Below are 12,308 nucleotides of genomic sequence, written 5' to 3'. Positions count from 1 at the left end.
TAGCAGAATATAACTGTGATTAAAACCACAGTGAATATCAGTTATTAAATATCCGGAATTTGCTATTTTCTAGATGCAAGTTAGAAAGCTATCTTGAATTTGAATTTTGATGCATATAGTATAAAATAATTTCTTTAAGTGTATAATTCCTATAGCATATAATTTTGCTTCCCCAAAATAGAAAATGGGTTATATTTATCTTTACGGATTTATCTGGTAGTAGTATCTCAGTTTCTTCTATATGAAGGGATAAATAAATTCACATAAGTATTTTGACCAACTAGGTCAGGTCATGCTGCTTTAGTCTCTTTTCTGACTGACACTGGACCCACATGTCTGAACTCCTGTGATAAAATTAGTGTCTGGTACTCCAGCGCGACCACAACTAGAGAAAGGCAGTAGGTAGCAAAAGCGGAACTGCTAAGCATGCCCACATAAGAATGTCACACTTAGGTAACAGAGTGTCCCTCAGGTCAGCCTACGATAAGAGCAAAGTCAAACAAGGCTGAATCCGTGATGTTTTGTGTTTTAAGTATCTGAAAATTGTTCACGACCAGCCTCGACCTACAAGACCTCAAATGATCATATGAGCAGGGCAATAAATTGGTGGTAACTTGCCTGGGGGCTCGTGTCATGGTTGTGGAGTTGTGAAAGTTACATCTAGTGTTAGCCCACGTAGATCTGCCTGCTTGTTTAGGCTTCACAGATGGGAATGTTTTATATTTAATTGTACCGAAGGGGAACTATGGTGGCTGAATGGGCATGGCTGAAAGGCTCTGCATCGCACCGGTGCAGCCAAGTGGATGGGAGTACCACGGCGGCAGGATTGCTGGGGAGGCACTTGCTTTCCAAAACTCCACACCTGAGCAGGATTCTGGCAATGCCAACGGTTTGTAGCCCAATGGTATTTCCCAGTCATCCAGAAAGTGGCCTCTTGTCATGGCACAGACTGATTCACCCTCCTGAAATAAATCAGAAGTGGAATATAGTGGGCATAGCAGAAAGCGATTTGTTTAGGAAAAGGCTCTCCAAAAGTGATGGTATCCAGAGGAGTGGACAGCAACTCTCACAGTGTCGGCATGCTTCAGCTTGGACTAGCACGATTTTCCAGCCAGGCCATGCAAAAGCAAACTTTCAAGTCCTGTCAAGTTCCCAGGAATATCAAAAAGAAGAAAAAAAATATAAAGGTAACTGGATTTACAATGCAAAGCGTAGCAAACAGTGTATTAAAAGGAAAAAGGCTGTTATATCTTTGTTTACATTCAGGGGATTGGCCATTGGTAAAAGCATTATTATGTGGGGAGTGTTTTCTTGTTACTGTTTTATTGTATTTTGCATCACAGATAATTGTGATTTTTGGTATTCTGTTTTAAATAACTGATAGCTTTGTGAGGAGCCCTAATGGTGATGTGATAAGTACTTACTGGGGTTTTATGTATGATATCTAATTTAAAATCATTTATATTCCTTTAGCCCTTTAAAAAATTATTTCTCTCTTTGCAGTCTTGATAAGCAGATCAAAAATCTTTTTTGAACCTGGACTTTTTGCATAAAGCGTTTCCTTAATACCTTAAAAATGTGTAGACAAAGTAAAGCACTTGTTTACTACTTTCAGGGTGTTCATCTCTCACCTGTGACTGTGCTGTTTGCCTTTTCTGCTTTCTTATTGTTAACCATTCAGAGCTTCAGTAACTGCACGTTAAGAACTCATAAATGCAGCTGTTTGTTCTGAATATTCTTTCATTTAGTAATCAGAAAAATTCACCATCCTCTTTCAGATAGCTTTTTATGTTCTAATTAGAGCAGCGTCGAAGAAATTCCTTTTAAGAATCGCAGTTTAGATATTAGAACAAATTTAGTGCTCACATTAATTTTATTCCGTTTTAAACCTTTCTTTGTTTAAATTTTTCTTTGTTGTTCTTTGCCTAAATGATAAATACTGCATTCTGGGAGGACGGGAGGGACTACAGGTTGTTTTGTTTTAAGTCTTGCGTCACTCCAGGAAGAAAGATTACAGTGTCAGGAAGGATATCACCTCATGAAAAAGTTAAACTGGTCTAAGCACCTGATTTCTTTAGATTTAGTTGCTCTTCACCTCAGAATGCCTCCTTGCTAACAGATGTCAGGTGTTGATCGCTTTAACGTCTTACTTGAGGCTGTCAGGAGGCTGCCAAACCCAGACGGTCCCAACTGAGAGTCTCTTAATCATGTTGTGTTGAGCTGCATTAGCTGCTTTTCTGTTCTGTTTTATTTTTGAACAAATTGAGCTTTTTACTTTAAAGTGTTCATGTGGAGCTCGGGAAGGGAATGGCTCAGAAAAGTTTGCATTTTAAGTGTTGGCAGTTACTTTCTTGCAAGATAAGCTCCATAATTAAGTGATGTCTGCTAACAGGGTCTTCCAATTATGAGATACGGGGAGACTTAACAAATTGGGTTGTCTGGGTCACAGGCCTATGATTACTCTTAGCAATATTTATTCAGACACTATCTTAAAAGTTGTCAAACAATGTTTAAGGACTTCGTTAGACAGTTTTTTGGCAAACGTCTTGAGGAACAAATTCTTTCTGAAAAGACAGCATGCTATTTTCACGCATCACGAAGAGTGCAAGGAAATTCTGTTCTATCCCATTCTATTCCACTCCATTCCATTCTGTTTCACTCTGCTCTGCTCTACTGTATTCATAGCGTAAGAAAAAGCAAGAACAAAACCTTAAAGATTCTTGGTCATGAAAAAGCAGGCTCTATTCTCTTTTAACCAAATTCATTCACAATGTCAAATATTTTAAGGGAGAGCTGGATTTGTAGTGAATCTGAAATTTAAATATAAACTACAACATTCTTTGTTATCCAAACAGACTAATGAATCAGAAGTGTTTCGATGAAAGGCACATCACATTGGCATTTTGTGAGTCACCTACAAATCTAGTGGCGTGTCATAACCAAGGTATAGCAGGTTTTGTGAGAGAGGCAGTTTTTGAGAAGGAGCAAACTGACACATGTTGAGAAGAGAGACGTATGTTGTGTAAGTAAGCCCTTCATCAGGTTTAAACCAGAGGCAGCTAGTTTGAAGCTTGCTGTATCTGTTCCAAACTCAACGAAATGATTTTATGCCAGAAAGCTTCAGCTCTTTTTCAGTCTACTCTATCGCTTGATATTACAAATGCAGGGTAGACAAAATGACAATTTTAGTGTCTTTGATTCCATTGAGACACACTTTCTGAACCATCAAATTGTAACCATCAAATTGTAACCAACAAACTGTAACCATAAAATTGCATAGTTTTACATACTTTTTGATTCAGTCAGAAGTAGAGTGTTCAAAATAAGGTAAATACTGTACAGAGATCATTTTCTGTTCTTGTGAGTGCTTGGCATTATTTTGGATTCTGAAGTTTGAGTTTTTCTTTCTTTGTTTGTAACACTATCCATGAGGGTCAGAACTGGTGTGATAAGCAGATACCCAGCTTCCTCAGACAATAAGTTTGCACATCTTATTTTTAAAGCATCATTTTGAGTCTTCTCTCGTCAGAGCGTAAAGTGCATGAATTGTAAGGTAGTGCAAAGCTATACATTAACTCATGGTTGTAACTCACGTGGGCAAGGAGATAGCTGAATTTTGACAATTGATGTGTTGCAAAAGCCACATTAACACTGCTTAAGTTTTGTTCAGTATATTCTCTTCATGTTACGCAGACTGTCTGGGATGTGTTCCACATTACGTGCTGCGAGTCCCAAAAGTGTAGTTTTGCATTTGTCTTGAAGAGCAGCGATCTGATGTATTTTTCCCATATAACCTTCCTTAGAAGTAACCAAGAGAATGCAGGGAAGGAGAAGAACTGCAAGTAGGAAATGTAGTTTATTTTGTAACATGTAAAGATGTATATTAAAAACTAGGTCCTGGTAATATGAACATAGATAACAGAATTTAGAAAGGTACGGTTAATCCTTGCAACAACATACTCAAATGTGCAAAGCTCTTTGTGACTACATAGTTAGGTTTTTTCCATCTGTATGCATAAAGTGTAAACAGAGCCCAGTAAGATCCTTCCATTGGGTCCTGCAGAACCCTGAATAGTCTGAACACTCTACAGTACTTTCCACATATGCTGAATATTTGGAAGTGGAGCATAGCAGCCCTGCCTTGAGGTAGCCCCTGTGATAGAGCAGGGTGCACAGTTCAGGAGCTGTGAGGTGAAGGTGACTCCTGTGAGTAGTGTGCCTCAGTCCCGCAGATAGCAGCGATACAAGGTGCGGTGGATTACGTTGAGCAGTGGTGCTTTTTTGTGTGTTCAGGATCTCAGCTGTTTGGGGTATTCCGTTGTGAGGGTCATCCACAGGAATGTTGTTTTTCCTTAAATTTCTGAGAGCTCATTTCGATATTTTGGTAACTGAGTTAAGTCACAAGAGAAGTGCAGCTTGGTGGGACATTAGTTTGTTCGTAATTAAAAGTTTTAGCCTGAGACTTTAAAACATGAGTCTGTGGAGAGCAGCGTGATGTACTGTAAAGGCAGTCTGCCTGCAGAAGCCTCCCTTCAGGCGTGCACAGCGAGGCTGTGTAGTTCTGCTCACCCACAGTAACGTCGCCGACTGCACTGCACTTACTTCTGATTTCCATTGGGTGAGTATCTCAATACGTTTGGGGCATGCAAGGTTCGGGTTTAGCATTAAATTTTGTCTTTTTTAATACAGTGAACCGACACCTCTGACTTTCTAGGATTCATGCTTTGAATCCTCTTCTGCCATGATGTCAAAGGTTCTACCAGTGGCCTCTCTGCCTGCAGCTGAGGTTTTGTTCCACTAGCACTGGATTTCCATGTGTTACCAAAAGCAGACACTTGTGAACTAAGAAAATTCTTAATGTGATAGTACGTTGCTGAAAGCAGTGAAAGCTCCACATGACATGTTTTAAGACTCTAATATTCAAATCAGGATACAAGACGAAGAACAGTTGTAAATATTGTTTTCTACTCTACTTTCAGCCTTTTGATAAAGACCTGTCTGACTGCCTTTTATCAGATGATTTAATTCAAAGTAATGCATGAAAGGGGCCTGCAGGACTGGACCCTGAGAGAGTCACAAGAAAATATTATAAAAATATTTCAGTTTTAATAGTGATGTTAAATCTTTACAGTGTTTTTGAACTGATTTGTTTCCAAGGGAACAGCAATCTGCAGTGCTATAAACCTTTTCAATGTTAGCACATTACAGGTAGAAACCTCATTCCCTGGCAGTGTTTATCATTCTCTTTTTTTTTCCCTTATTTTTTTTCAGTAAGAAAAGACTCTCATTCGTCCCCTTTGCTTTTTCTTTTCAGTCTTTGCAGTTTCTTATAAATTAATTTCCTTCTGATATTAAAGCCATTCTGTGAAAAGTAGTACATCTGACAAAATTCAAAGTATTACTGACAGAGAAACAGAAAACAAAAAAATGTTTTGAGGAATTGATCCTGGAATAGAAAGAAATCCACAGACTGTGCCACATCGTGATTCCGTATCCTCAGGTTTAATCCTGGCTGGGATGGCTCTGTCTGCATATGGTCTCAATTCTGTTTAGTTTTTCATTAACAAACCGAAATCAATGAGAGGGAAGAACAAGAGAAAAGAAAATTTTGCTTCATCTGGCAGAACGAATCCACAAGGGAAGAAATACCCACTGAGAACTTAAAGTTCAGTTCTCAAAATATGTTTCTGGATGGTGCAAAAATATCTAAGTGTTCTGCTCTGCTATCCTGTAAAATACAGCCTACCTTTGTGCAGTCTCACTTGTGGGATGTTTTCTTTCTGGGGAACATAGAGAAGTAAGCTTGGCAGGTTGTATGCATCGCATTTGTATGTAGTACGGAACTACCAGCTGATCACATAAACAGGCATGCTCTGAGGGTTTCTGTACAAACAACTGTTGCAGATTTTCTTAGGAAACACAGGCATGTTTTTATAGGAAGTGCTGAACACCCATTCTAGAAAAATCAGGTCTTGCCAAATACATGCTTTTTATCATAGATAGAATCACTGTAAAATCACAAAAAATTAAAATTTTTTGTGTGTGCTTTTTCGTGCTGTTTCACATTGCTGTTTGTTGAGTTAGATCTTTGTTAAAAAGAGTACAGAGAATGAAGGTTCATTGATGTTTTACTTCTGGGATTTTACTAACTATTGTTGCTTTTAATGAAGTAAATTGGTACTTTAAATTATCAGTTTTATCAGAATAAGTTCATTTTGGAAGTAACTTCGTTAGAAGTTAGACTTCAGTAGAACTAATCTTGATGGAGTCCATTTCACCTTATTAAATGTAGTACTATTTGTGGACGTGTTAATGAGAAATGCTTCTTTTATAGTTAAAAGTATTCCGAGCATAAACTATAATTTATCTTCAGAAGCTTGAGTTCTGTTGAGCCTACATGTTAAATACTAACTGGCAATGCTTCTCTCTTAACTGAGTAAGTTCACCTATGTGTTAGAAGGGAGACATTTCTCTGTGGGCTTTTCACTGTAGTTTGAAACATTTAATGGTATTGGGTAAGGAGAAATATGTACATGTCATGCCCAATTCTTCCATATTTAAGAGAACTTTAGAGGACCATTTAAAGTGTGTGTTGATTTAGGTTGTTAGATGTGTTCTTAAAGTCGTCAATGAAAAGGGGCCAACCTACAGGGTTATTTTGGCAATCTTGTGCATTGTTTAAAATGAGTGAAATAGCAAAGCCAAGACCTCATTATCGAATCAGTAATTCTGCTTCTTAACAATAAGTGCGGACATTAAAAAGAGATGCCATCTTAATACTGACTTCACAAGTCTAACCACATTTCAGCTGTGCTCTAAAGAAAACATATTTTGCCTGGTAAAAAAAAAATGAAAGGCAGCTAATTCAGGCTAAAAATGAAGTAATTTCTTCTGGATAAAAAAAAAAAGAATGGCTGTTGAAACAAGATATAGTAATCGCATTGATGTTTGGGATATGTTTAGCAATTATAAGAGCACGTAGTATTTGTTGTAGTAGCATTAAAAGGTTCGTAGCTCATATGTGAGCCAAAACAAGCAAAGATCTCTCCTTATTCTCTTCTGCATGTTTTCACAAAGATGCGTTTCTAAAAGTGCTTCCTTACAGAAGCATAAAAGATAACAAAGCAAAATAGCAAAACAGTTAGCTTATTGGTGTTATTTAAGCAGTGTTCCTTTTGCTGATTAACTGATATTACTTTGAAGTTTCCCACCTGTTGAACTCAATAGAAATTACCTCCCCAAATCACTGAAGTTTGAAAAAGCTGCTTTCCCGTAAATGCATTACCAGGCAATAGGGAGGATTGCGCGTGTGTGGAAGTCTGGGGAGATTCATGCATGTAATTCTGTAAAACAAAATCAATAAAGCTGATGACAGATTAAGTTGCTGAATTTTGTAAAACCAGACTTCTGTTTGGGTCATCAGCACAGCACTATTGGATTTTCTGTAGTTTAATGCTGAAAAACAGGATTATTGATTTTAGGATTTTCAGCTTGTCCCCTCTGGGAGTTCTTAAGCAGTCTTTATAATGCTTCACACTTAAGTTGACAACTACAGTGACATAACTGTGTCCTTGCCTTGGTAATCATTTTCTAATCATATTGGGAAAGGCTGAAAAAGGTTTATAAAATGATTATTACAGACAAACAGTGGAACAGGAGGGTTGTCGGGACGTCGCTTCTTTGTCTGGTGCTCGTTGCTACCTGTCTGCCATCTTCCCTTGGAATTAACTTACAGTCACAGATTAAGACCTTTGACTGTCATAAATCTGCTTCCCAATATGTTTGACTGGCAGGGGAGTTCAGAAGCCATCCCAGTATAAATAGGATTTTAGCACATCGGGTGCCGCTCCAAAGTAAAAAGGGCTCTTTTGCTGTTGACTTTGTCGGTGTTGTATATTCAGTGCTCTTTTCCCATCCCATGTGTATGCATGCCTGTGTGTGTGTGTGTGCGTACGTAAAGTAGGAGCTGAGATAGGCTAACAAAATGAACTACTGTATGCAAGAAATATATGAAGTGCACCCAGCTGCTGGTAGCAATTGCTACATGCAGTCCACTGATTATTGCACATATATCGAAGATAATCAGGGTTACAGCAGTTGTGATGCTCAGGTCCTGCACAGTAACAACATATATATGGAACAGGCCTGGGCGGTGAATCAGCCTTATACCTGTAGTTACCCTGGAAACGTGTTTAAAAGCGAGTACTCTGACATGGACATGGCCCTGAATCAGTACAACCAACCTGAATATTTCACCGAAGAAAAACCTACTTTTTCTCAAGTGCAGTCGCCATCGTACTCTCAGAAGAAAGGTAGGGGCAATTTATTTAAATAACAAAAAAAAAAATCTCTGTTTATGTTTTTGTTTTGCTTTAAACTTACAGTTGCATCAGTTGGCTCAGATACATCTTTGAATGTGAAGGCTGCCTGTTCAAAATTGAAAGCAGCAGTAACAGAGGTTGCTAGGTGATTGTAAGGTTTTCTGTGAGCAGTGAGGATTTCCAAGCACTTTTTCTTAATCTGTAAAAGACATTTTCAATTCTGTTGCTTGCTTTCTGCTTTCTGTGGCAATTAAGTTCATGTACTATTCAGCAGTGGGCTAGATAAGAAAGTTTCTCGTCTGAAATGTCGTCGTTATATATTCTTCATCTAAAGCTGTGTTTCCTAGTTGCATATGGTTTGTGTGAGTCCTTGTTGCCAGTAGATGTGAACTCTGTTTACTCAGCAACTCAGGCAAAGTATTTTGAAAATTCAGCTGTAAATACGTGTGGGAAATATGAACGCATTTGGTAGAGTAACTCTTTTAAATGAAAACCATACACTTTCTGATTGTGCAAAGCCAAAAAGACTGAAAATTCAAGCATATATATCTGTGCAACAAATTCTGCATCCAGAAAAGTTGATATAGTCAATATGTTTGTGATAGAGAACCGGTGCAGCATCAGCTCCCTTAGGAGTAAATGGTTACTTGTTTAGATTTTCTTCTTTTTGTTTCATGTAATCAGAGCAGGTATCCCTTCTCAAAAAGAGCCCAAAATAGCAACAAACGCTTGAAAATCTTTTCAGTGTTATTTGTTTTCAAGTCAGACAAGCAAGCTGATGCATATAGAATACACATTCTTTTGTTTCTTTACAGTCACATAATTAAAGAATAAACATACGCAGTCTGTTGTAGCAACATAATGTCCTTTTTCTATTAAGACCAGATTTCCTGTATGCAGTTATCCAAAACCCAAATGAATCCAATGTAACTAGCTAGGTAGATAAAACACTATTTACTATTTTTAAAGTGGCTTTGTAGTCAAAAGTAGACTGGTTAATATTATTAATAACACTGAAATCTGAAGTATTTTCCTTCGTACAGGCAATACTCATTAGCGCTCGCTGCAGTAAATCTATATGTTTGGTAGAAAAATGTCGTAGTTTTATTCTTTGAACACCATTGTAGTTCATAATGCAGGAGATATTCTTTAAAAAAATCCTATGTCTGGAAGCTGCAAGAAGATGAGGAAATTATAGATTGAATAACTGTGGCTAATGCATGTTTCTGTATTGTTCAGTGTTTTAAATGCTTTTTAAGGCTATTTACTGTTGGATTTTAACTGATGAATTTACAACTTTTTACAGTCTTTTTTTGTGTCTTGGGTTTGGTTCAAAAAAAAAAAAAAAAGCCTACACAGAATCAACTTAAAGAAAATAGCCTTACTATTGCAAAGTTATTTAAGTAACATATTTTTCATAATGCTAAAGGCTCTTAAATAGTACCTGGCATACCTATATCAGAGCTTTAAATAAGCTATTTCAGTACTCAGATATCTAATAGATTTCATTCTCTGCTTGAAGTTTTTTACTTGTTTGGTTAAAAGAACAGAGTTCTTTTCTAAAACTGGTTGTCTGCCTGTGTTTGCTACTACCGCGGTTTCCCTAAAAATGCAGTGAATTTTGATGGAAGCCATCTCTCAAGCAGGCTTTTAATTGATCGTTCACGGAGATTGAGCACCGTTCTCTGGGAGTCCTTAGAGCCGCATTGCTGTGACAATCAATACAAAGTTGCATACCTTCTGTCAGACCTTTGCAAGTGCTAAGTTTGTTAAGCAGAGCAGATATAAACACTGTGGGGCATGGGCGTCTTCTCTGTCTCATTTTTGTGGGTGTCTTTTTTTGTTATAATTTCCATCTTTTAACCAAGCTATCATAAAACTAACGAATCTTTTAATCCTGTCCTAAGAACAGAAGGCTCCATACAGGGCATGTGTGCCTGTATTGATCCAGAATTGATTTTGAGGGGGGAAGAGGGAGTTTGTTAGAGAAGCCTCGGTAATAGCCCATTAAAGCAAAATTAAGTCCCTAAGCAGGTGTCCATGAGGGGTCCTGATTGTTGCAGTTGGTATTTCTGTTAGTCCCCTGAAATTTGTAGTAATCTCAGTAAGATTCCAGCTGTTCAAATGAGATTGTACTTTGCAGTAGCACATGGAAGCTTTTCGTATCAAAACTTGTGTTAGTTTTTTAAATGTTTAAAGTCTTCCTTTCCATCTGAGAAGCAGAAAGAAATACCAACATTTCTTGCTGAGAAAGTTAACATTTATAAAGGGGAATTTAATTATTTCTCTGTGTTAATGTCACTTTAAAAGAATAATTCCCAAAGTAAAAAATAAGAACAAAAGGCCCCAACAAGATGTCACTAAAGGGAAAAAGTAAGTAGTTTGAAAGTAGATCTAGCTATTCCAGAACAAATGAAAACATTTAAACTGCTCCATTTATTACAGTACATTGAAAACTATATTTTCCTGTTTGCTTTGATGAAAGATGTGAATTCTAAGGAAGAAAGTCTGTGATATCCAGTGAGCAGAACAGGGCTCACGATGGGCGCCGGTGCTCCTTTGGGGAGCCCTGTCATGTAACAACCCCTGCCCTGAGGCTGAGCGGCTGCACAAAATACCCCTATGCCTCCTAACACCATCTGTACAGTAAGGAGGAACACGCTGGGACAGCACAGTAGTAGTGCACTCTGGAAAGTGCAAAAGAACTGTTTACAGAGTCCTAGAATCCACTGTATCCCCGCAATGGCTACATGAGCAATATTTTGGCTACATGGAAAATCGGGTCTGCAAAGTTGAATGTGGGCTGAGGGTTGGATTTCACTTCCCTTTGCACGCAGTCATTTCACAGACAAAGTTAACAAAAGATGCCGGCTGCTGTCTGTGAAGTTAGGCTTTAACCTCAGGCACTGTGGAGGAGGCCAGAAGTAACTAGAAGCTGCCCTGAAAAATACTGATTTGCAGGCTCAAATTCTTGAGTTGTGCAATAGCAGTGTCAGTACTCAGCCCTGTTTGTCACCTTTTTTTCCTGGGATGAGGTTAATGACATATTTTTAAGAACCCTTGGTGTAGTGGTAGATAAGGTTTGAAAGTTACTGTAACTGTCATTGTTATTTCCCTTTGTATTTTCTCAGGCATTTTGTATGCAGCTAAGAATATGATGCTAGCATATGCTACTGAATTAGTCCAAACTGAGTTATTAGCAGCGTGAAAACATAGGGGTACTCTCCGAATAGCTCAGAAAACACAACGTGTAGGTTATGTAAAAATGTATTTTTATCAGCACGGGGAGTACGTGTGCATATAATGAAGTTGCAAAAAGACTGAGTACTTTTCATCTTAGGCTCCTACGGGAGAGTACCTCCAACTATGCTAACAATTATTTTGAGCTTAAAAATGGTAAATTTCGCTCTTGACCACCCAACCATGCCAAAAGAGGCAACTGTGATCAGAAAACTGGCATCCGTTTCAGCAAATTATTATGCAGTCAGAATTATATCTCTTTTTTAAGAAAAATGTCAGTGGAAAACATGTTTTCAGCTCCTTTACTCTAACCCTTGCAAAACAAAGCGAAGGATGGAAGAGTAAACTATGCTTTTGCATCAGTAGTAAAACTGATGTTCGTTGAGATTTATAGATAAATAAATTGCTTATCATACTATGGTATGTTCTCTAAAACCATTTTAATAATTTGGGGAAAAAAAAAAATTGAATGGCCTGACACTCGAGTATCATGTAGAGTAGTGCATTTTGTACCTATGGCTGGTAATGGGCAAAAGCGCAATACTGATCACAGCAGTTCAAGCAATAGCAGGGTTTGGGCTTGAATGATAATAATCTGACTCAGCCCAAAGATTAGGGCTAATATTTAGAAAAGTCACTCAGAGAAAAGAGACTGCAGGAAATATTCCTCATATTGTCTTTGCGGAATCTCTTGCCAAATTTCAGTAATTCCATAAATCAAAGAATGTTAACAAATCGAAATTGTGG

The 12,308-nt window shown here is 37.9% G+C and overlaps 1 protein-coding gene across 7 annotated transcripts in view; it reads left to right on the top strand.

The window, feature by feature from the left end:
- THRB (thyroid hormone receptor beta) overlaps nucleotides 1–12,308 on the top strand; it is a 139,475-nt gene that overhangs the window by 97,742 nt on the left and 29,425 nt on the right. The window contains exon 1 of one of the 7 annotated variants that reach the window (XM_021386785.1): nucleotides 7,985–8,312. The exons of the other annotated variants lie outside the window; for them this stretch is intronic. Coding sequence (XP_021242460.1) covers nucleotides 7,985–8,312 — 328 coding nt within the window. Of the gene's footprint in view, nucleotides 1–7,984; nucleotides 8,313–12,308 lie in introns of those variants that run through there. 7 annotated transcript variants of the gene reach the window in all.

This window comes from Numida meleagris, chromosome 2 (genome assembly GCF_002078875.1).
Source record: "Numida meleagris isolate 19003 breed g44 Domestic line chromosome 2, NumMel1.0, whole genome shotgun sequence".
NCBI lineage: Eukaryota > Metazoa > Chordata > Aves > Galliformes > Numididae > Numida > Numida meleagris.
The sequence above is the reverse complement of the archived record's forward strand: the minus strand, read 5'-3'. Positions and strand labels throughout refer to the sequence as shown.